The 26,842-nt window shown below is 34.1% G+C and overlaps 1 protein-coding gene across 1 annotated transcript in view; it reads left to right on the forward strand.

Moving 5' to 3' along the window:
• The first annotated feature begins 14,571 nt into the window (after nucleotides 1–14,571).
• Nucleotides 14,572–26,842, forward strand: part of LOC143048894 (metabotropic glutamate receptor 1-like) — a 47,928-nt gene continuing 35,657 nt past the window's right edge. The window contains exon 1 of the mRNA XM_076222761.1: nucleotides 14,572–15,795. Coding sequence (XP_076078876.1) covers nucleotides 15,129–15,795 — 667 coding nt within the window. The 5' untranslated portion in view covers nucleotides 14,572–15,128. The remainder of the gene's footprint in view (nucleotides 15,796–26,842) is intronic.

Genomic DNA, 26,842 nt, shown 5'->3' on the forward strand with positions numbered 1-26,842 from the left:
TAACATGCCATACTGTATCTTTGAAGTAGTATTTAAACCATGAAATGTCTACACCTTGACAGCAAGTTAAGAACAATGAACACTATCTTAGGTAATCCCTTAGTAGTTGTGAATTTCAATACAGAAAAGAAATTTAAGGTAAGATTCAAACATGAATGATGAATAATTAAACAGCATCAGTGTCGTAATAGCCTCTTTCAATAATGTTTAAAAACTAAAAAAAATGGAAGGACCATCTTTAATCTTTAATCTTAACCAAAATATAATATGCAAGAATATGCTATCCCGACTAAACTTAGCTTGACCTATTATTATAAAGCTGCATCTCCGATAATATTTACATTCAAGGTAGTTCTCCCCAGAAAGTGGAACATGTCTGTTCCTAAGTCATACAGTCAACCAGAGACTCGTGGACGACATGTTGTTTACAACATCAGAATATGCTGTGTGTTTATCAGCGACGTACTCATGTTTAGGAAGACTAACGAACAACAACTTCAATGACACAACTTCTAACTGGTAGTGGGATCACACGTGCAGTGAACATGATAATTAAAGATCCTTGTCAGATTATAGAGATGATGACAGCTTGCAGTATAAACTCCACAAAGTTAAATCGATCTGTGCTGTACTTTATAAGGATCAACAAGGGGAGCATGTCATCTGAATTGCCAGAAAATGATATGCAATGGTTTAGATTTTCCTGTTGACAAAACTTATTTATTTCGAAAAACTAAAAATTTTCTTATCCCATGAATAGATTACCTTAGCCGTATTTGGCACAGCTTTTTTGAATTTTGGGTCATCAATGCTCCTTTGTACATGTTTGGCTTTATAACTATTTTGATCTGAGCGTCACTGATGAGTCTTGACGAAACGCGCGGCTGGCGTATCAAATTAAATTTAGCCTGACACTAACCGGGTTCCGTAGTGACGTATACAAATGCAAGAAGACGAATATACGATTGTGTGATGCAAGTATTGTACATCGATTCTGTCAGTTAATTTGAAATACGTCGTACTTTAAGGGTACAGCCAATATGAAGTTCCTAATTAATTCCCCAATCACTTAATGTTACAAGGGTTAACACTGCCATTATCAAATTCTTTAAAACCGAAGAGACGTGACAAAATCAACTTTTCCTGAAGTAATGTTTGAGTTAAAGGCTTGTTAGGAGCAAGTCAAACAATGTAGGCAGTCGCGTATAAATTTCTTCTAAGACGTTATTTGAAAGAGTCTTGTCATTTATTTAGTAGCATATTCTTTAATTTAAACTGCTAAATTGTGTGATTAATGTATTGGTTTCCATCAAAATGTTCCAAATTTAATTTTACTGAAATTCTAACCACGCAATCTTTTAGAATGTAATTTAGCTATAACTGTTAAGTGTTGCACTGTGTGAAAACATCATTTTCTAATTAGTAAATCGCTGGAAAAGGCGAATTGTCATCTCCGTGTAACGATTTTTAATGTTTTCTAAAAGCAGCATCGATTCCATTCGCGTTGACCTAGCAATACGGTTTTAAGTTAAAGACACAAATAACAAAGTTGGCCCTTCGGTTTTAATCTGTTTTTTTTTATGAAGAACCTTTTGCTTTCTTAACGTTTACCTCGGAACGAAAATTATTTCAGTACTAACACCAAAGGAAAACATGGCGATATATCAAAAGTTGTGAACATGTAAATAACAACTGACACAAAGTCATAACATAAGCTGAACAGATCTTAACTGACTGCAAGTGAACTTTCTGAACAGTACTGTATTAATTGCAGTGGATAAGTGCTTTTGTATTGAGTCTTTACTGTTGTAAGGTATTTGATTTCTATTTTTCAGTCATATTCGGTTAATTAGGCGAGACATTTATGTATATATGTATATTATTTGAAAGATCAGCAGTAAGGCTTTTTAGTTTAGTTTTTTTTTATAATCAGACCCGATCGTTTGGTCTCGAGTGTACATGATCATTTGGTTCTCAGTTAACATGATCGTTTGGTCTCGAGTGTCCATGATCGTTTGTTCTCAGTGCACATGATCATTTTGTTCTCGAGTGTACATGATCGTTCAGATCTCAATGTACATGATCATTTGGTTCTCAGTGTACATTATCGTTTGTTCTCAGTGTATATGATCGTTTGGTTCTCGGTGTACATGATCATTTGGTTCTCAGTGTACATGATCGTTTGGTTTTCAGTGTACATGATTGTTTGGTTCTCAGTGTGCATGATCATTTGGTTGTGAGTGTACATAATCGTTTGTTTTCAGTGTACATGATCGTTTGGTTCTCAGTGTACATGATCGTTTGGTCTCGAGTGTACATGATCGTTTGGTTCTCATTGTACATTATCGTTTGGTTCTCAGTATACATTATCATTTGTTCTCAGTGTACATTTTCGTTTGGTTTTCAGTGTACATGATCGTTTGGTTCTAAGTGTACATGATCGTTTGGTTTCGAGTGTACATGATCGTTTGGATCTCAGTGTAGCTGATCGTTTGGTTGTCAGTGTACATGATCGTTTGGTTCTCAGTGTACATGATCGTTTGGTTCTCAGTGTACATGATCGTTTGGTCTAAAGTGTACATGATCGTTTGGTTCTCAGTGTACATGATCGTTTGGTTCTCGTTCTACATGATCATTTGGTTCTCAGTGTACATGATTGTTTGGTTCTCAGTGTACATGATTGTTTTGGTTCTCAGTGTACATTATGTTTGTTCACGAGTGTGCATGATCGATTTGTTCACAGTGTACATGCTCGTTTGGTCTAGACTGTACATGATCGTTTGGTTCTCAGTGTACATTATCGTTTGTTCTCAGTTGTAGATGGTCGTTTGGTTCTCAGTGTACATGATCATTTTGTTCTCAGTGTACATGATCGTTTGGTTCTCAGTGTACATGATCGTTTGGTTCTCAGTGTACACTATCGTTTGTTTTCAGTGTACATGATCATTTAGTTCTCAGAGTACATGATCGTTTGGTTCTCAGTGTACACTATCGTTTGTTTTCAGTGTACATGATCATTTAGTTCTCAGTGTACATGATTGTTTGGTTCTCAGTGTACACTATCGTTTGTTTTCAGTGTACATGCTCATTTGATTCTTAGTGTACATGATCGTTTGTTTTCAATGTACATGATCATTTGATTCTTAGTGTACATGATCGTTTGGTTCTCAGTGGACATCATCATTTGTATCTCAGTGTACACTATCGTTTGTTTTCAGTGTACATGATCATTTGGTTCTCAGTGTACATGATCATTTTGTTCTCGAGTGTACATCATCGTTTGGTTCTCAGTGTACATGATCATTTGGTTCTCAGTGTACATGATCATTTGGTTCTCAGTGTACATGATCATTTTTTTCTCGAGTGTACATGATTGTTTGGTTGTCAGTGTACATGATCATTTGGTTCTCAGTGTACATGATCATTTTGTTCTCGAGTGTACATGATTGTAGTTTGTCAGTGTACATGATCATTTGGTTCTCAGTGTTCACTATCGTTTGTTTTCAGTGTACATGAACATTTGGTTCTCAGTGTACATGATCATTTTGTTCTCGAGTGTACATGATCGTTTGGTTCTCAGTGTACATGATCATTTGGTTCTCAGTGTACATGATCATTTGGTTCTCAGTGTACATGATCATTTTGTTCTCGAGTGTACATGATTGTTTGGTTGTCAGTGTACATGATCATTTGGTTCTCAATGTACATGATCATTTGGTTCTCAGTGTACACTATCGTTTGTTTTCAGTGTACATGATCATTTGGTTCTCAGTGTACATGATCATTTTGTTCTCGAGTGTACATCATCGTTTGGTTCTCAGTGTACATGATCATTTGGTTCTCAGTGTACATGATCATTTTTTTCTCGAGTGTACATGATTGTTTGGTTGTCAGTGTACATGATCATTTGGTTCTCAGTGTACATGATCATTTGGTTCTCAGTGTACATGATCATTTGGTTCTCAGTGTACATGATCATTTTGTTCTCGAGTGTACATGATTGTAGTTTGTCAGTGTACATGATCATTTGGTTCTCAGTGTTCACTATCGTTTGTTTTCAGTGTACATGAACATTTGGTTCTCAGTGTACATGATCATTTTGTTCTCGAGTGTACATGATCGTTTGGTTCTCAGTGTACATGATCATTTGGTTCTCAGTGTACATGATCATTTGGTTCTCAGTGTACATGATCATTTTTTTCTCGAGTGTACATGATTGTTTGGTTGTCAGTGTACATGATCATTTTGTTCTCGAGTGTACATGATCGTTTGGTTCTCAGTGTACATGATCATTTGGTTCTCAGTGTACATGATCATTTGGTTCTCAGTGTACATGATCATTTTTTTTTCGAGTGTACATGATTGTTTGGTTGTCAGTGTACATGATCATTTGGTTCTCAATGTACATGATCATTTGGTTCTCAGTGTTCACTATCGTTTGTTTTCAGTGTACATGATCATTTTGTTCTCGAGTGTACATGATTGTTTGGTTGTCAGTGTACATGATCATTTGGTTCTCAATGTACATGATCATTTTGTTCTCGAGTGTACATGATCGTTTGGTTCTCAGTGTACATGATCATTTGGTTCCTGGTGTACAGTATCGTTTGTTCTCAGTGTACATGATCATTTGGTTCTCAGTGTACATGATCGTTTGGTTCTCAGTGTACATGATCGTTTGGTTGTAAGTGTACATGATCATTTTGTTCTCACTTTTACATGTTTGTTTGGTTCTCAGTGTACATGATCGTTTGGTTCTCAGTGTACATGATCGTTTGGTCTCGAGTGTACAAGATAGTTTGGTTCCCAATTGTATATGATACCTTTCGACTCGAGTGTACATTAAACGTTTAGTCTCAAGTATACTAGTAAGTGATTGTTTGATTTCGAGTGAAAATGATACTTTTGGTCTTGAGTGTACATGCATGCTACTTTGGTCCTGAGTGTACATGCATGATACTTTTGGTCTTGAGTGTACATGCATGATATTTTTGGTTTCGAAAATAAATGTGGCGGAGTTAAACATGTTAGCGGGATCCAAACACTCCCCTAACCTGCGACGGTAGTGTAACAGTACAACATAAGAACGAACTATAAAAATCAGTTGAAAAAGGCTTAAATCACCAGATGAATACTAATATAAATGCATATAACAAAAACACAGTATATGGACGTGACCGGGTACTTGTACACCCCAACAACAAAAAGACAATAAGTACAGATCTGAGAGTACTATGATGTGTTCTCAGTGTACATGATCGTTTGGTTCTCAGCGTACACTATCGTTTGTTTTCATGGTACATGATCATTTGGTTCTAAGTGTACATGATAGTTTGGTTCTCGAGTTTCAATGATTGTTTGGTTGTCAGTGTACATGATCATTTGGTTCTCAGTGTACACTATTATTTGTTTTCAGTGTACATGATCATTTGGTTCTCAGTGTACATGATCATTTTGTTCTCGAGTGTCCATGATCGTTTGTTCTCAGTGCACATGATCATTTTGTTCTCGAGTGTACATGATCGTTCAGATCTCAATGTACATGATCATTTGGTTCTCAGTGTACATTATCGTTTGTTCTCAGTGTATATGATCGTTTGGTTCTCGGTGTACATGATCATTTGGTTCTCAGTGTACATGATCGTTTGGTTTTCAGTGTACATGATTGTTTGGTTCTCAGTGTGCATGATCATTTGGTTGTGAGTGTACATAATCGTTTGTTTTCAGTGTACATGATCGTTTGGTTCTCAGTGTACATGATCGTTTGGTCTCGAGTGTACATGATCGTTTGGTTCTCATTGTACATTATCGTTTGGTTCTCAGTATACATTATCATTTGTTCTCAGTGTACATTTTCGTTTGGTTTTCAGTGTACATGATCGTTTGGTTCTAAGTGTACATGATCGTTTGGTTTCGAGTGTACATGATCGTTTGGATCTCAGTGTAGCTGATCGTTTGGTTGTCAGTGTACATGATCGTTTGGTTCTCAGTGTACATGATCGTTTGGTTCTCAGTGTACATGATCGTTTGGTCTAAAGTGTACATGATCGTTTGGTTCTCAGTGTACATGATCGTTTGGTTCTCGTTCTACATGATCATTTGGTTCTCAGTGTACATGATTGTTTGGTTCTCAGTGTACATGATTGTTTTGGTTCTCAGTGTACATTATGTTTGTTCACGAGTGTGCATGATCGATTTGTTCACAGTGTACATGCTCGTTTGGTCTAGACTGTACATGATCGTTTGGTTCTCAGTGTACATTATCGTTTGTTCTCAGTTGTAGATGATCGTTTGGTTCTCAGTGTACATGATCATTTGGTTGTAAGTGTACATAATCGTTTGTTTTCAGTGTACATGATCGTTTGGTTTTCAGTGTACATGATCGCTTGGTCTCGAGTGTACATGATCGTTTGGTTCTCATTGTACATTATCGTTTGGTTCTCAGTATACATTATCATTTGTTCTCAGTGTACATTTTCGTTTGGTTTTCAGTGTACTTGATCGTTTGGTTCTAAGTGTACTCTATCGTTTGTTCTCAGTGTACATGATCGTTTGGTTCTCAGTGTACATGATCGTTTGGTTTCGTGTGTACGTGAAGGTTTGGATCTCAGTGTAGTTGATCGTTTGGTTGTCAGTGTACATGATCGTTTGGTTCTCAGTGTACATGATCGCTTGGTCTCAAGTGTACATGATCGTTTGGTTCTCATTGTACATGATCGTTTGGTTCTCGGTGTGCATGATCGTTTGGTCTAGAGTGTACATGATCATTTGGGTCTCAGTGTACATGATCGTTTGGTTCACAGTGTACATGATCGTTTGGTTCTCAGTGTACATGATCGTTTGGTGTCGAATGTACATGATCGTTTAGTTCTCAATGTATATGATCGTTTGTTCTCATGTAAATGAAAGTTTGGTTCTCAGTGTACATGGTCGTTTGGTCTCAAGTGTACATGATCGTTTGGTTCTCAGTGTACATGATCGTTTGGTTCTCAGTGTACATGATCGTTTGGTTTAAAGTGTACATGATTGTTTGGTTCTCAGTGTACATGATTGTTTGGTTGTCAGTGTACATGATCATTTGGTTCTCAATGTACATGATCATTTGTATCTCAGTGTACACTATCGTTTGTTTTTAGTGTACATGATCATTTGGTTTTCAGTGTACATGATCATTTTGTTCTCGAGTGTACATGATCGTTTGGTTCTCAGTGTACATGATCATTTGGTTCTCAGTGTACATGATCGTTTGTTCTCAGTGAACATGATCATTTGGTTATCAGTGTACATGATCGTTTGGTTCTCAGTTCTACATTATCGTTTGTTCTCAGTTTAGATGATCGTTTGGTTCTCAGTGTACATGATCATTTTGTTCTCAGTGTAAATGATCGTTTGGTTCTCAGTGTACATGATCGTTTGGTTCTCAGTGTACACTATCGTTTGTTTTCAGTGTACATGATCATTTGGTTCTCAGTGTACATGATCGATTTGTTCACAGTATACATGCTCGTTTGGTCTAGACTGTACATGATTGTTTGGTTCTCAGTGTATATTATCGTTTGTTCTCAGTGTAGATGATCGTTTGGTTCTCAGTGTACATGATCGTTTGGTTCTCAGTGTGCACGATCGTTTGGTTCTCAGTGTACATGATCATTTGGTTCTCAATGTACATGATCATTTGTATCTCAGTGTACACTATCGTTTGTTTTTAGTGTACATGATCATTTGGTTCTCAATGTACATGATCATTTTGTTCTCGAGTGTACATGATCGTTTGGTTCTCAGTGTACATGATCATTTGGTTCTCAGTGTACATGATCGTTTGTTCTCAGTGAACATGATCATTTGGTTCTCAGTGTACATGATCGTTTGGTTCTCAGTGTACATGATCGTTTGGTTCTCAGTGTGCATGATCGTTTGGTTCTCAGTTTACATGATCATTTGGTTCTCAATGTACATGATCATTTGTATCTCAGTGTACACTATCGTTTGTTTTCAGTGTACATGATCATTTGGTTCTCAGTGTACATGATCATTTTGTTCTCGAGTGTACATGATCGTTTGGTTCTCAGTGTACATGATCATTTGGTTCTCAGTGTACATGATCGTTTGTTCTCAGTGAACATGATCATTTGGTTCTCAGTGTACATGATCGTTTGGTTCTCAGTGTACATGATCGTTTGGTCTCGGGTGTACATGATAGTTTGGTTCCCAATTGTATATGATACCTTTCGACTCGAGTGTACATTAAACGTTTAGTCTCAAGTATACTAGTAAGTGATTGTTTGATTTCGAGTGAAAATGATACTTTTGGTCTTGAGTGTACATGCATGCTACTTTGGTCCTGAGTGTACATGCATGATACTTTTGGTCTTGAGTGTACATGCATGATATTTTTGGTTTCGAAAATAAATGTGGCGGAGTAAAACATGTTAGCGGAATCCAAACCCCCCCCCCCCCCTAACCTGCGACGGTAGTGTAACAGTACAACATAAGAACGAACTATAAAAATCAGTTGAAAAAGGCTTAAATCACCAGATGAATACTAATATAAATGCATATAACAAAAACACAGTATATGGACGTGACCGGGTACTTGTACACCCCAACAACAAAAAGACAATAAGTACAGATCGAGAGTACTATGATGTGTTCTCAGTGTACATGATCGTTTGGTTCTCAGCGTACACTATCGTTTGTTTTCATGGTACATGATCATTTGGTTCTAAGTGTACATGATAGTTTGGTTCTCGAGTTTCAATGATTGTTTGGTTGTCAGTGTACATGATCATTTGGTTCTCAGTGTACACTATTATTTGTTTTCAGTGTACATGATCATTTGGTTCTCAGTGTACATGATCATTTTGTTCTCGAGTGTCCATGATCGTTTGTTCTCAGTGCACATGATCATTTTGTTCTCGAGTGTACATGTTCGTTCAGATCTCAATGTACATGATCATTTGGTTCTCAGTGTACATTATCGTTTGTTCTCAGTGTATATGATCGTTTGGTTCTCGGTGTACATGATCATTTGGTTCTCAGTGTACATGATCGTTTGGTTTTCAGTGTACATGATTGTTTGGTTCTCAGTGTGCATGATCATTTGGTTGTAAGTGTACATAATCGTTTGTTTTCAGTGTACATGATCGTTTGGTTCTCATTGTACATTATCGTTTGGTTCTCAGTGTACATGATCGTTTGTTTTCGTGTGTACGTGAAGGTTTGGATCTCAGTGTAGTTGATCGTTTGGTTGTCAGTGTACATGATCATTTGGTTCTCAATGTACATGATCATTTGGTTCTCAGTGTACATGATCGTTTGTTCTCAGTGAACATGATCATTTGGTTCTCAGTGTATATGATCGTTTGGTTGTAAGTGTACATGATCATTTTATTCTCACTTGTACATGATCGTTTGGTTCTCAGTGTATATTATCGTTTGTTCTCAGTGTAGGTGATCGTTTGGTTCTCAGTGTACATGATCATTTTGTTCTCGAGTGTACATGATCGTTTGGTTCTCAGTGTACATGATCATTTGGTTCTCAATGTACATGATCATTTGGTTCTCAGTGTACATGATCATTTGGTTCTCAGTGTACATGATCGTTTGGTTGTAAGTGTACATGATCATTTTATTCTCACTTGTACATGATCGTTTGGTTCTCAGTGTATATTATCGTTTGTTCTCAGTGTAGGTGATCGTTTGGTTCTCAGTGTACATGATCGTTTGGTTCTCAGTGTGCATGATCGTTTGGTTCTCAGTGTACATGATCATTTGGTTCTCAATGTACATGATCATTTGTATCTCAGTGTACACTATCGTTTGTTTTCAGTGTACATGATCATTTGGTTCTCAGTGTACATGATCATTTTGTTCTCGAGTGTACATGATCGTTTGGTTCTCAGTGTACATGATCATTTGGTTCTCAGTGTACATGATCGTTTGTTCTCAGTGAACATGATCATTTGGTTCTCAGTGTACATGATCGTTTGGTTCTCAGTGTACATGATCGTTTGGTCTCGGGTGTACATGATAGTTTGGTTCCCAATTGTATATGATACCTTTCGACTCGAGTGTACATTAAACGTTTAGTCTCAAGTATACTAGTAAGTGATTGTTTGATTTCGAGTGAAAATGATACTTTTGGTCTTGAGTGTACATGCATGATTCTTTTGGTCTTGAGTGTACATGCATGATACTTTTGGTCTTGAGTGTACATGCATGATATTTTTGGTTTCGAAAATAAATGTGGCGGGGTAAAACATGTTAGCGGGATCCAAACCCTCCCCTAACCTGCGACGGTAGTGTAACAGTACAACATAAGAACGAACTATAAAAATCAGTTGAAAAAGGCTTAAATCACCAGATGAATACTAATATAAATGCATATAACAAAAACACAGTATATGGACGTGACCGGATACTTGTACACCCCAACAACAAAAAGACAATAAGTACAGATCTGAGAGTACTATGATGTGTTACTAGTATCCTATTTGAAATAATTTTTCTACAGGTACAACAAAACTTCAAAACCAAATCTTTATATCTATGGAAGAATTTAGTAAAAGTTTTAAGTAATTTGTTTTAACAAAATCCCTGACTTAATCATGTACCAGTTATACATCGATTACGTTCGTTTAAGTTAAAGCGTACAACAGACACGGGGCACAGCGAACGAGTTGTAAAATATGAACACCATAAGATGGTGCCAAAAGACCATCATCATCCAAAACAGAAAAAGTACTACAGGGAACGAAAATCATTCCTTTTGTCGTAAATTTTTAGTGCGGGTGTAAAACTGAAATATCTAAATCTAGGAAAGGACTGTTATAAGGATTTCAAGTGATTTATTTAAAATAAGTTCCTTGTGTTTAATTTCGGCAGTATATTTAGAAAATTCTTGATTATTTAACGAAAAAATGACATCAAGATTACGGTAATTGTTTTTGAATTGGTCAATTAAATTCAATTTAGACGGGTCTTTACTGAGTTTGGTCATAAAATGTGATTCATAAAAGTACAAAATATGCCAAAATAAAATGTTCTCAGTGAGATTTTTAAATCGGAAACATCCAATACTAGTAGCAATATGTGTGGTCATTTACAAGTTTAATATTTACCACCTCCTATTTTTTTTATTTCTTTGTTTGTAATATATATTTTGTTCACTCACTTGGCTTACTGACAGTTAATTAACTGTTTGGTTTTAATCCTTTGAGGACCTTTGATATAATTTTGTGAATACGCATCTTGAAATCGCTGATATTTTAAAATTGTTGTCGTTTTTGTCGAGCCTTCGACTTTAGTCGAAAAAGCGAGACTAAGCGATCCTACATTCCGTCGGCGTCGGCGGCGTCCACAAATATTCACTCTGTGGTTAAAGTTTTTGAAATTTTAATAACTTTCTTAAACTATACTGAATTTCTACCAAACTTGAACAGAAGCTTGTTTATGATCATAAGAAAGTATCCAGAAGTAAAATTTGCAAAAATAAAATTCCATTTTTTCCGTATTTTACTTATAAATGGACTTAGTTTTTCTGCGAGGAAACATTACATTCACTCTGTGGTTAAAGTTTTTAAAATTTTAATAACTTTCATAAACTATCCTTGATTTGTACCAAACTTGGACAGAAGCTTGTTTATGATCATAAGATAGTATCAAGAAGAAAATTTTGTAAAAATAAATTTCCACTTTTCCTTATTTTACTTATAAATGGACTTAGTTTTTTTGCCAGAAACAAAACATTCACTCTGTGGTTTAAGTTTTTAAAATTTTTATAATGTTCTTAAACTATCCTAGATTTCTACCAAACTTAGACAAAAGCTTGTTTCTGATCATAAGATATTATTCAGAAGTAAATTTTGTGAAGAAAAAAATCACTTTTTCCGTATTTTACTTATAAATGGACTTAGTTTTTCTTCCAGTTAACATTACATACAGTCTGCATTTAAAGTTTATAAAACATTTATTAGATTCATAAACTATCCTGGATTTTTTACCAAACTTGGAAGAAGCTTCTTTCAATCAAACGACAGTATCGAGAGGGAAATTTTTATTGATGTTTTTCCTCATTTTTGTTGAGTCTGCGATTAACAGCAAAAGTAGGCGAGACACTGGGTTCCGTGGAACCCTTACAAATTTTTCTTGTTTATGTACGGAATTATATCGTATTACTTCTTCATTAATAAAACTGGAAGTAAACATATATATTTTCTCATGCCTTATAAAGTAATTTTTAACTTTCTAATGTCTGTTTCAGACTAATATCGTAAAACCTCGATCAGGTATCACATATAGTGTAATGTTTATAAGATTAATTGGAAAATGTCACAAAAGTTATCGAATGCTTTGAATTGTGTTTTATTGTGTAGAACAATATAAGCATGTTTAAATTGGGACTAACAAAATAATTTTAAGTTTACGATTGTTTGGAAAACAGGTATGGATAAAAGGTTACCGGAAGTTTTTGCCATGAAAGTTAATATTATGTTCTTAAAAAAGGAAGACTAGTAACAAAAACAATTGCATATGCGGTATGGGCTTTGCTCATTGTTGAAGGCTGTACGGTGACCTATAGTTGTTAATTTCTGTGTCATTTTGGTCTCTTGTGTTGAGTTGTTTCACTGGCAATCATACCACATCTTTTTTTTATATATGTAATAACCCCCTCCCTTATCAATGTTAAATGGTCGTTCCCTTATAGAAAAGGAGGTATTTTATTTTTTTAAAGTACTGAGTAAATAAAAAAATTACAGCGAGTCATAATACGGCAAAGCAATCATATTTTGTCGAGTGGCTGACATTCTGTGTCTGTCCTTAGCCAAACATTTGTTAATTGTCATATTTAATTATAGCTTCAATATGTTTGTATTTTAAGGACTTCGGTGACGAAATCAATATCTTTAAATTGTCCGCAACTTATGTATGCTAAATTGTGTATAGAAACTTGTGTATTGTTCAAGTCTACTTGTATATGTTCCGGACCATATGAGAATTTGGACCATACCATATGAGTATTTGGACCATACCATATGAGTATTTGGACCATATAGGTATTTTTTTTCAAATTACATTATAAACGTTTTAATAATACAAAAACTTTATCTAAAAACAACAGTGATGATTACATGACAATATATTAATTTTATAATACAAAAACTACGTAAAAATTAAATATTGATGCCATCGCTAGTTACATTCTTGCATGTAGACTTAGGTGACATTCACTTCCACACGGCATCATAGCTTTTTTGCATTTCCAGAATTTTGTGCACGCGTATGGTCCAAATACTCATATAGTCCGGAACATATATATATACTTCATTCTTCTCTACTTCATACTTTTGTGATTTTGTGATTTTATAGTAATGCCGGCTTTTTGAAACATCACCCACATCTCCGTTTATTCAATTCAGATAATAAACGTCAATTTGTGCATTAGACAATACAATAGCAGGTAGAAACAATATTTTGTTTCCAATAATATCAAAAATCAATTGTTTTCCGATTACACAATATAAATAATAAATTACAAAACACAGTTTTCCTATAATTTTCTCCGTTATAAACACACTATAGTGCCTAACAAGATTTTGTGAGGTAGACGAAATTGACTTTAAAACGATCGTATTGACTTTTGATGTGAAGAAATAGACAGATCGGACATATTTTGACTTTAGTTACTTACTTCTTAAGTTTGGGATTAATTGTAATCAACATATTCCAATGAGACTGAAAAATGCTTTTTTTTATTATGATAAATAATAATTTTACCTGCCGTAGTCGTGCGTAAAATATATTTCGGTATTTCTCTTACGAAAATGACTTGTTTAATGGAACAAAACGTATTATTTGTAAACTTTCTCTTTACTCTTCACAATAGGCTTTTAAAGAATAACCTTTCCAACTGTATATTCCGAAAATTTTGAGAAAATCGAATAAGTGGCAATTCTTACCTTTCATACCTTAACTTTCATTGATAAAACATAATATTGACTCGTCCAGTGTCCAGTTTGAAGGTCATTTTAGTTACCGGTCACATTCATGCACGTTCTAATTAATCAATAGTCATGTATGAAAAGCATAAACAAGTTTGAAGGTAAACTAATAACAACTTAATCCAATCAAATTCAATAACAATGACCAGTCCACATCATAAAAATGTATAGGGGTAAACTGGGTAGGGAGAAAATGTCAGATATATTAAGTTCATTATTTTGCAATAACGAGTAAAAATTAGTTAACCAATAGATTTGTTATAATTTCATAATCATGTCGTTATGTATTAGTATAGTTTTTGGATCTTTCATTAGCGTATTTAAGGCTGTAGAAAGTTTGGCCTTCAAAAGTCAACATAATCATTGACTTTGTAAAGAAAATTCGCCTTTTTAAAACATTGAATGTTTCACAAATAATACGCGACAACAAAGCAAAATCAATTTTTAAAACACTGCAAAAAAAATAATTCTGATTGATGCAGTGGTATTGTCATAAATTGCACTGGAGTGAACAGTGGTACATCAAACGTCGAATTCCCTCACACAATGTTATCACACACTATAACTGATTGCTTCTAGTAGTAAGAGAATGTGACTTAAAAAATAATTCAAAATATTTATTTTTCTATCGGCATTTATTGGCAGATGGTTGCAAATTGTATTTCCTTCAAGTAAATATACCCATGTAAATAAAAGTGGAGGATAGAATCGATTGTCTTTATCTATTGGTTAGCAGTAGCTCCGTGTTGGATTACTCTTTGATCGCGTATTGGTAAATGTGACTGTCCCGCGGGACAGCAAAATTCTTTTCCAGTAATGTCATTCACGTTGGACAGGTGTTAAAACATATCGACCTTCTATCTTATAACTATTCGGAATTCATTATCAAAATAGACTAACTACTGTTGAAACGGAAAACGGAAGTCACTTATATATCCTATAAAAACTTGTTATACATAGAAGTGAACTATTTTTGTAAAGAACTTTAACAACGTGGAGAATATATATACATGTTTATTCATGGTTTGAAAATCTGAATGGGATACTAGAATATGTATTGAGAAAGCGTTTAATTTTGTGTACCCATGATAAAGTGTTGTTTTCTAGAATATCATAAAATATCGCACTATGGAAATTTACGTTTCATTTCGAAATTATTTCATGTTTTTACTAGTTTACATTCATGTTAATGTATCATTTAGCAATGTAGGTGATCACCAAAAAGCCCGAAAAGATGGGGATATAATTATTGGAGCTTTGTTCCCTGTACATAAAGCTCCTCATGATACAAGTGTTTATACCAGAAAATGTGCAGAAATTTGGGAACAGTACGGAATACATCGAATAGAAATGTTTCTAACAACACTCGAAAAAATCAACAACGATTCATCTATTTTACCGGGTGTAGATTTGGGTTATGATATACGGGACTCTTGTTGGTACTCTCCAATTGCGTTAGAACAGAGTATAGACTTTATTAAAGATTCTATAGCAAGTATAGATTCTTTAGAAACAAATTTTACCTCCCGAGACCGGTGTGCTGTGGATTCAGACAAGCCAATAGCAGGACTATTAGGTCCAGGATCTAGTTCTAATACAATTCAGGTACAGAACTTATTGCAACTGTTCGAAATTCCACAAATTGGTTATTCAGCTACAAGTATGGAGTTAAGTAATAAAAACCTGTACGAATATTTTCAGCGAGTTGTACCTTCTGATGATTACCAAGCACAGGCCATGTTAGATATCGTCTTGAAATTTAACTGGACATATGTAGCTGCTATCTACACAGATGGTGAGTATTGCTTGCTTGAACATATGTAGCTGTTGTTTATATCTATACATATGGTATGTATTGTTCCCTCTGATATATGTAGCTGATATTTATATATATATATGATAAGTATTGCTCCCCGGACGTATGTAGCGGCTATCTAAATATATGATAAGTATTGCTTGCTTGGACATATGTAGCTGCTGTTTATATATATATATATGATAAGTATTGCTCCCTCGGACGTATGTAGCTGCTATCAATACAGATGATAAGTATTGTTTGACATATGTAGCTGATATTTACATATGTGATAAGTATTGATACCTCTGACATATATAGCTGCAATCTATACAGATTGTTTGCTTGAACATATGTAGCTTATATTTATTGATATGATAAGTATCGTTCCCTTGAACATATGTACAAGCTATATGTACAGATGGTATGTACATGTATTGTTTGCTCGGACAAATGTAGCTGCTATTTGTATATATGATAAGTATCGTTCCCTCGGACATATGTAGCTGATATCTTTATATATGGTATGTATTGTTTGCTTGAACATATGTAGCTGCTATTTATATAATATGTATATGGTAAGTATTGTTCGTTCGAACATATGAAGCTGCTATGCATACATGTTGTAAAGGTATTGTTCCCTCTAACACATATTTACTTGCTATTTATACAGATGACAAGTATCGTCAGGTTGGACAAATGTAGCTGTTATTTTCCCAGATAATTAGTTTAGTACATTTTTGAACCAGTAACATTCTCATGCATACTATTTAACTTTCACTCCAACAAAGTTCATCCCTGTGACCTTTGTCTTAAACAGATTAGGCACTTTTTTTTCAATCAATCGTGAAGATATAATATTTACTCTTGAAAATTCATATCTCGTATAGATGTTTCCCTTCCAGAAGACGATAGTGTTTACTCAAGCAACATGAAATGTCTGAAACTGTATTCATTTTGTTTAAATTAAGCTATAGAAAATTTGATATTTTCTGATTGATAAATCCATCAGCTGTAAAGTAACACTCAGATTTCTTTTGACAGTCAGCGTTTTTAGAATGGTGAATATGAAAGAAATATAAATTTTCAAAAACGCAAAATTTAATCAACTTTTTAGTTAACGATAATTCAATTTGTTTTACTTTACCGCAGAAAAGAGGAATATTAAATTTGTGAAGAAGGTTATTTGAAGATATATTTGTATTGATCACGAATGTGACCTACCGAATTAGACTTTTTACCATTATTTTTGGCATTTTTACCTATTTTGTCTTTTTGTTTTGTTCACGCATCATTATCAATATTATAAAATTTGATGCAACTGTCGTACAAGTGAGAGGTTTAGCGCTATAAAACCAGGTTCAATCTACCATGTTCTACATTTGAAAATGCCTGTACCAAGTCTGGAATATGACAGACTGAGTTATTGTCCATTCGTTTTTGATGTGTTTTGTTATTTGATTTTGCCATGTGATTATGGACTTTTCTTTTGGATTTTCCACTGAGTTTAGTATTTTTGTGATTTTACTTGTTGTTCATGTTGTTCTTTCTATCAGTACTTGTTTAAATTTGTTCATAATTGATCAAACTTTGTACAACAGTTTTATACATTTACAGTTCAAATTCTCCTGATGAAGAATTCAACATAAAATTATTAGTTATTATCATGTCGCATTGAGTGATAATTATTTCCTTTTTTTCCACTTTTTGAAAATTTCATAATAGAATACAAAATGGAGAATCAGCAGAACTCATAAGCATGATAAGTCGTAGAGAGAACGACAAAAATCATGACAAATAATTAAAACAAAGAAGAGACAAACAACAGTTATAATACTACATTAAAATAATAAGACTGACCAACACGAACCTAGCCAAGTACCAGGGTGATTGAGGGTGTTCCGGAAGGGTGAGATCCTGAGCCATACGTGAAATCGTCGGGTTTCCCATTTTTATATTCGGGTTTATAGTCTCGTTCGATGATGTCACAGACGTTGAAAAAATAAATTTCATGTAAACGATGAAATTAAAAGAAGAGTAATGCGAATTTGGATGAAAGAAGTAGCATACAGTATGTTTATCTGAGACACACTACTGTATTAGCCATATTATACGCCTGCCCAATAAACTCAGTTAAAGCAGCTGGGTACCAGTATAAAACATTATACATGTCTACGGAAAAACAGATTTTTCATTAGTGATTCATTATATTATACATATCAAATTAATAAGGAACAAATGTGTAAGTAGATGCTGTAGGTTTTATAGTTGGTCATTATTGTTTGTCCGATATACTGGACCACCCACAAATTATTTTTGTTCTTTTCAACAAATAGATTAATACTTTGAATTGAATGCTTCTTTTTGTAACTTCACTGGGGTGTAAAAGCTTTGACCGAAGTACATTTTGTATGAAGCGCGGAAGCTTTTTTTAAACCTCACCGAATCCTACAGATAAAATATCAGTTGACGGTACCATTAGAAGTGCCATGCAGTCCATCATCAAAACACAACTTTTAAATCACGACAAGTTGCAATTTGTTGACAGGAAAATAACACGCGACCCGCATTTTAACTTCAATCCTCTTTTAATTTTCGTTTTATTTTTGTTACTTAGCAGTTTGGTTTTGATGCTGATGCATGTCAAATTGGAAGTTCTCAGTACAATTCAATAGTATTGATTAGTAATAAATGTCCTGCTGGAGACAAACTAGATTATATAGATCTGATATCTCAGGAGAAATTAGGTAAAGCTTTATTCAGATTCTTCATCAAATCTCATACACTAGAGATTTTACGAGAATTTTTTCACAATCTTTTATTTTCCAGTCATACATCATCAAGTTGGTATGAACTATTTCACATTTTAGAAACAAAGGATATAGTACTACCAAATGCCTTTGATTAACCGTTTGTGAAGAATTCAATTATATATAATGCGAGTTTATATGATCATTCGATTAAAAATTTATTAACAATGCAATTCAATGTTTAATTCACACCTAACAGAAATCATTGCCATTATACATATACTATTAAAGATCTAAAATGTGTATCAACTTAGCATTCAGCTTTTAAGTAGAATAGTCATTCATCTTAAACTATGTAACATGGCAAACATATGACTGTAGTGTATGACTATTTATAAACATCTTTGCATGATCTTAAGAAGGTGACTAAGAGATTTATATCAACTCGTAATTGCCTCACAACTTGGATTTTTAGTATACTATTAGCTGTTCTTGACCTCATGATAATTATTGCTGCGTGTGTTTATTGTTCTCAACTGGCTCCTTTCCCTTCATTCGGGTTGACGCACTTTTAAAGTTTCCAGTAATATTAGTTTAAGTATTATCATTCCTCTTATTAACAATCAATAATGAGGGTAGTAGAAGGTTTTGTTTTGCCACATAATTACTTTCAGTACAAATGACCAGTTTATGAGAAATGTCTAAAACAATTACCCAATAAATATAACGTTCCGGCTGTCTTCTATGTACATATTGTCGGGATCAGCTGCAGGAACGATAATTCCCCACTTAAGTCGCACATTTACAGTCTCTTCCGTTTTTATGGCACTCCCTAAGAATCGTATATAATGATTTGTACGGTACGCCATTTAGTGACAAATTTATAGCCTTTCTCTTGGGTCTGTAACTGTACTAATAAGTTTTATCATTTTGTTTAGCGATGTAAGAACCGTTATAAGTCAACTAGACACTATGTTCCAGTTTAATCATTATAAATTGCATGCTTTATAAAAATATTATTTAGGTATATGAGCGTAGACCAAAAAACATTTTGTATTAAGAGCGCTGGCGAGCTCGTAAGAAGAGTAAATGATATTTAGAAACATCATTATTATTGATATATTGCTTGTTTTTGTATTCAACTTAAAATGGTCCGAGTTGTCTTAGTATCGGCCCGAGTTGTAATTGCAATTATAATTTCGAACCCCGTATGTAGAAGATGGTTTCGATACCAATCTTAATTGACTAGGATAGTCAGATTGCACACCAAAGATTTCTTGGCTTCCATTAATGGGAACGATTTAATATTCAATCTGCACCTTTACGATATTGAGTTTAAAGAAGTAAGCAGTTTTACATCTGCAATTTATCCACTTTCTGTTTGCCGATAATGTGACATTTTTATAACTTTTATGAGCAAAACTATTTTCTACACCATTTTGCAGAGTGTGCGAGATGCAGAATTTCCTTTACTGTTCTAATTCAAGGATTATTTGTTTACGAAATATAAGGTTATAATGTCAGACCGGTTCTTTTTATGTTGTAAACGCACTGCATTAGATAAGATCGGTCTCGATTGATCTTGCTTGTGAGATGTAAAGGCGAATTGGTCTTTTTTAAAGATCGATTCAATTTCGTACAAATGTAAACGGGGTCTAATTGTACAAGGAAAATTTTCGTCAAAGGTGAGATACGGTGCTTTTTGTCCGCGATTTGCTTTTTGTCCGCTTTTGCTTTTTGTCCGATTATTTTGCTTTTTGTCCGATACTTTTGCTTTTTGTCCGTTGCTTTTTTTCCGTTTTGCTTTTTGTCCGATAATTTTGCTTTTTGTCCGATACTTTTGCTTTTTGTCCGTTGCTTTTTGTCCGTTTTGCTTTTTATCCGATAATTTTGCTTTTTGTCCGACACTTTTGCTTTTTGTCCGTTGCTTTTTGTCCGTTTTGCTTTTTAGCTCACCTGGACCATAGGACTAAGTGAGCTTTTCTCATTTTCTCATTATTCGTCGTCGTCATTAATTTTTACAAAAATCTTCTCTTCTGAAACTACTGGCAAAATTAAAGCAAACATGGCCAAAATCATCCTTAGGGTATTTAGTTTCAAAAAAGTATCCGATGACCCCGCCCAATAATTAAGATGGCCGCAATGTCTAAAAGAAGAGCATCGCATAAAATGTAGATTTTGGCTTATATATCTGAAACAAAACCATAGAGACAATCTAACAAGGGATAAGAACATTTCGCCTCATAAAATAATGTGGACCAGTCAGAACTTTTCATGTGGGACAATATGAGCTCTTAATTTAAAAAAAAGTGGGACAATCGGGAATAAGCCCTACAGACTTGAGCAATTCTAAAATAAACACTGTTGATGTATCTCTTTTAAATTTTCTATTAAAAAGTGTTTTACATTTACGAATGCACTATATTGTATCTGTATCTAAAATATTAAACGCATTTATTTCGTGATAGAAATTAAGTAAATGCTTAAGTAACCATTTTATTACTTTTCCCCCTCTTTTCGAGTTTGTCAAACAAAAATAAACTACTTTGTTGAAAATGCTGTTGTGTTAACCAAAGTTTCCTTAATCTTATTACTTGAATAACCTCGAACTTCCTCGTCATTTGGATATAGTTGCTAAATAATTCCGAAATGTATGGATTAATACAGTTTATCTAAATAAATAGCTACACATGTATTACGTAAACTTTGTGATAGTGTTCCAAAAATGAAGTTTGTTTGTTTGTTATATTTGTAAATTATAAATATTTGTAATGTTTAAGAAAAATAAAGTTGTTGGAAATATGACGAAAATATTACCAGACTTAAAAAAGTTTTTTTTAACTGAAATGTTGCAAAATATTTTGGAGCGACTGTCAATCGGCCATTCGCATATAAGTGCAAATGGTGACTATATATTATTAGCGGGAAGAAGAAACTGTGCGTTTAAGCAATAACATGTCGTAAATGTGTGCACTTCCACATGTAGCAAACGCCGACACCATTTAACATAATGATAAAACTATTCAAACGAGAAAACCATTGATTTACAAAACACTATACGACAAACAAATACAGAAACAAACAACAACTATTGAATTACAGATTGAAACTCCGTTCCTGACTTATTCGTATGATTATCATATATAATATTTAGCGCGGTTAAACATCAATTTAGAATTTCAATAACGAAACCATCACTCAAGGATTATTTGATTTGATAAATTTCTAAACTATTCTAAAGTTTCGAGCATATAAAAAAGAAGATGTGGTATGATTGCCAATGAGACAACTATCCACAAAAGACCAAAATGACACAAACATTAACAACTATAGGTCACCGTACGACCTTCAACAATGAGCAAAGCCCATACCGCATAGTCAGCTATAAAGGCCCCGATAAGACAATGTAAAACAATTCAAACGAGAAAACTAACGGCCTTATTTAAGTAAAAAAATGAACGAAAAACAAATATGTAACACATAAACAAACGACAACCACTGAATTACAGGCTCCTGACTTGGGACAGGCACAGATTTAAATAATGTGCCGGAGTTAAACATATTAGCGGGATCCCAACCCTCGCCCTAACCTGGGACAGTGGTATAACAGTACAACATAAGAACGAACTATAAAAATCAGTTGAAAAAGGCTTAACTCATCAGATAGACACAAATACAAGTGAACGTGGCCGGGTACTTATACATCCCGACACAAAAAGTCACAATGAACAGATCTGAGAGTACTCGAAGTTATCTGACAGCTATTTCAAAGCCACTAACAACTAATAAAAAGTCATGCCTCTGAGACTTAACGTTCGTTTAAGTCTTTGAATATCCCATGTATTCTACAAATTGGTGTACGTACACCATTGCTCACACGTTTGAGGATGACAGACTAACTTACGACCAGAATGAATAAGAATTAGTCTATATAACAAGATCTAAAATATTTCGAGTGTAAAAGACTTTAACCTCGCCACATTATTTATGTATGTGCCTGTACCAAGTCAGGAGCCTGTATATTCAGTGGTTGTCGTTTGTTTATGTGTTACATATTTGTTTTTTCATTTATTTTTTTGACATAAATAAGGCCGTTAGTTTTCTCGTTTGAATTGTTTTACATTGTCTTATCGGGGCCTTTTATAGCTGACTATGCTGTATGGGCTTTCCTCATTGTTGAAGGCCGTACGGTGACCTAATGCTGTTAATGTCTGTGTCATTTTGGTCTTTTGTGGATAGTTGTCTCATTTGCAATAATACCACATCTTCTTTTTTATAAGAATGCCAACTCCTCACACGTACAATTATTACTTCATTTTCTTTTTTTCACTCATCTAATTATTATATCTATTTTAATTCAATATTGTATCCATATAAATGTATATGAACGCTTACATATATATAATTATTGCGATATCATATATAAGAGAGAGGCAAAGTGTACCAAAGGATAATCACACTAAAAAGGGTTGAAACAAACCAACAAAGCCGCAGCTGAATGAAAAACAACAAGATACACAACAGTCCACAAAACAAATGGTCCGAGAACACAATTAATTCGTAGTGCATTTCTTTTAGAACATAAATGAAAATTTAAAAAATCCCACCTGCGCTTTCTCAATGAAACTTTTACAGTGTGTTGTACTAATTTTGGGACAAATTATATCAAAATTATAGAAAACTTCATCGCGTCTAACTCAAAATATGGACAATTTTGTGTTTAGGGTGTCTTGAAATCTTTTGACAGCTTCCGAAGTGCTAATTTTTAACCTTTTTCAGCTGGACCAAATCACTACTTTCCTGTAAAATTCTGGACCCAAATTTTTTTACAGTGTAATTTCACCCCCCCCCCCCCCCTACTTACAATGTGAGGCATTAAACAAGGAGAAATAAATTTGGAAGGGGTATAAAAATTATTGGCAAGTAACCCACTGTTATCACTAGGGACTAATAACGAAAATCAAGGGACGACAATTGTGGTCTCGGACGAAATCATTGAAATTTAAAATCTGAGCAACAAGAACCAATGCAACTGTGATGATGTATGGTTAACTGGAAGAGTAAGATAATCCTGCTCCGTCCATTAAGTTTTAAAGTCATGTATTAAACTCAAACTCTCGAACACGTTGTCTTGGAAGATCTTTATTCCAAGGGGGTCCTTAATAGTTGCTTTTTGATAATCCTATAAGGAGTTTATAATTTAACTCCTTGCGAACACTTTCATAAGGAACGAAAATTCCCATCTGCATCTTTTTGAAAAGATTGCAAATATTGTTTAAATTAAATAGGGTATCCCATTTCAAACCCAGCGTCTCGGAAAATCTCATTTTAGGGCACTAGACAATGATTAAATGTAGTAATTCGATAATAATACATGGATTTCTCGCGAAAACATCGTTAAGGCGAAATTTAAAGTTTGTCTTGGCTGATTGAAGAAATTTCACAATAAAATCTGAAACGCAAAAACGCAAAAACGCATAAAGATGTTTATTCAGGACAATAACTTATATAAAACAACAGCAGAAATACATATAATGTATCACCAATGGAGGTTGTAAAATACTGTAGGTGATACTTAAACGTAATGTTCTATTTATTTTTTTTGTCGTTAAGGGGACTGGAGGGTATTAATCCATTATTTTTTAAATATACATGTAGGATTTTGCTTGTTTTTCTATAGATGAACTTTTATCATATACTAAATAGAAAAATCAAATAAAAACATGGGGTTATCGTTCACTTAAGCTCACAATCTGCCCTCGAAAGAAGCAACCATTTTTGTTAAGGTACTTTTTTTAAAGTTGAACTAATAGGAGAAATAGAGAGATATATATATCGAAATAAAAAAAGAACTAAATTACAGAAATCGATTTAATTTTACAACTGTTTAGTTTACGTAAAAGCATATTTGAAAAATATCTATAGGTCACCGATGAGTTGAAAAAGACATTTTAATTCTAATGCCAAAACAAAATGTCATTATTGCACTAAAGGGAGACAATTTGGAGCTTTTACAGTGATATAAACATTTGAAAAATAAATCTGAGGCCAAAATCATTCGATTTTTTGGGTTGATTTTTGAGCCAATTCATAAAGTTATAACTAATAGTGTAATAAATAAAATTTGTAATGAAAACAAAAATGATAAAATTTTTGCTGAAATTACCCTCGAGCCTCCGAAAGAGCAAGTATTGCACAAAAAAAAGGAATCATCCTTTAACGGAAACAACTCTTGAAATCATCGGCTATTCATCGATGACTAAAGGCTATTTATTTCTGAAATCAAAATTTTGTTTTGCTGTTCTGAGTGTTCAAGATGTTACATGCAGCTAAAATATTGGTAAAACATTTGAAAAAATACTGATCTGTATAAAATTTACACAAAAGTAAACGAATGAAAGCCACTGGAATGCAGTCCAGGACTCGGATAAATAAGCACATTTAAACAAGAGTGCACACACTGAAATGTCTCGCCTACTTTACTCATCATTAATATTATGTTGATAGCCCTAAGTATAAAGATTTATTACAACTGCCACATAAACTTAACATTAACCAAGATAGCTAAACAAAGACCAAATGAATTATGAAAATGAGATAAAGGTCAGACGAACCATACCAGGCAGACATGAACAGCTAACAATTCTTCGATACAACAAATATACTTGACCTATTACTTATAGTTTAAGAAAAACAGACCAAAACACAAAAACTTAACACTGTGCAATGAACCGTGAAATTGAGGTCATGGTCAAATAAAACCTGGGAGACTTATATATAGATCATAAGATATTTTCATGCACCAAATATAGTGACCTTTGGCATATAATATTAGATAAAAAGACCAAAACTCAAAAACTGAACTTTGACCACTGAACCATGAAAATGAGGTCAAGGTCAGATGATATCTTCCCGCTAGACATGTACACCTTACAATCATTCCATACAACAAATATTGTAGACTCATTGCATAAAGTATGAGAAAAACAGACCAAGACAGAAAAATTTAACTATAACCACTGAACCGTGAAAATGAGGTCAAGGTCAGATGACACCTGCCAGTTGGACATGTACACCTTACAGTCCTTCCATACACCGAATATACTAGCCCTGTTGCTTATAGTATCTGAGATGTGGACTTGACCACCAAAACTTATTCTAACCTTTGTTCACTGATCCACGAAATGAAGTCGAGGTCAAGTGAAAACTGTCTGACGGGCATGAGTACCTTGCAAGGTACGCACATACCAAATATAGTTATCCTATTACTTATAATAAGAGAGAATTCAACATTACAAAAATTCTGAACTTTTTTTTCAAGTGATCACTGAACCACGAAAATGAGGTCAAGGACATTGGACATGTGACTGACAGAAACTTCGTAACATGAGGCATCTATATACAGAGTATGAAGCATCCAATTCTTCCACCTTCTAAAATATTAAGCTTTTCAGAAGTTAACTTACGCCGCCGCCGCCGCCGCCGCCGCCGCCGGATCACTATTCATATGCAACAAAAGTTACAGGCTCGACTAAAATGACAGGTTATATGAACTGAGTGGCAATAAAAGCACAAGTCTAACACTTGCTTTTTAAAAAATTAAAATCTTTATTTAAAATGGTCATCTTTAAACAAACAAAAATTGAATATGAAAATTTACAATTCCAACAATAGATCGATATTAAACAGAAATGTTTCATTATCATTTTTCGGCTACAATTGGTATATGAACCATCCAAATGTCAAAATATCAACATAGAGTATTTACAAAGAATGTTTCTGTTATGTTGTGCAACTAAATCTCTACAGCAAATGGTAGTGACAACACTAGATGTTAATTAGGATCCAGCGAAAAGCCAGGCTTTTGTCCACGAAGGTAGCAAATTGTCGGTGTGACTATCGCTGACGGCTTTTGGTAACACACGATATGGTTGTTGGTCATGTTGTTAACACCAAGGGAAGGTCATCGTGCTCTTAATTTCCACACAAACTGATATAGCTCCAAAGGTTTAACAATGAACACCAATGGACACTCATGTCAATTGGAAGGCCACGCGGAATCAATATCGGAGATGTTAAAGACAAATACATCGGTCATGCTGGGCTTTTGTTGCTTAATGTCTAAATGGACATGGCCTATAATTAAAAGATCCTTTTGCGGAATTTGTGGATTATTTGGTCAACTGTATACAGTCTGCGAGCAATTGCATCCTGGGAAAAGCCTCATTAGATAAACCCCAATTTGTTTGTAATTGGTTGTCAGAAAGACCTGGCATATAGTCTTATATTTATTGAAC

This window comes from Mytilus galloprovincialis, chromosome 10 (assembly GCF_965363235.1).
Source record: "Mytilus galloprovincialis chromosome 10, xbMytGall1.hap1.1, whole genome shotgun sequence".
Lineage (NCBI taxonomy): Eukaryota > Metazoa > Mollusca > Bivalvia > Mytilida > Mytilidae > Mytilus > Mytilus galloprovincialis.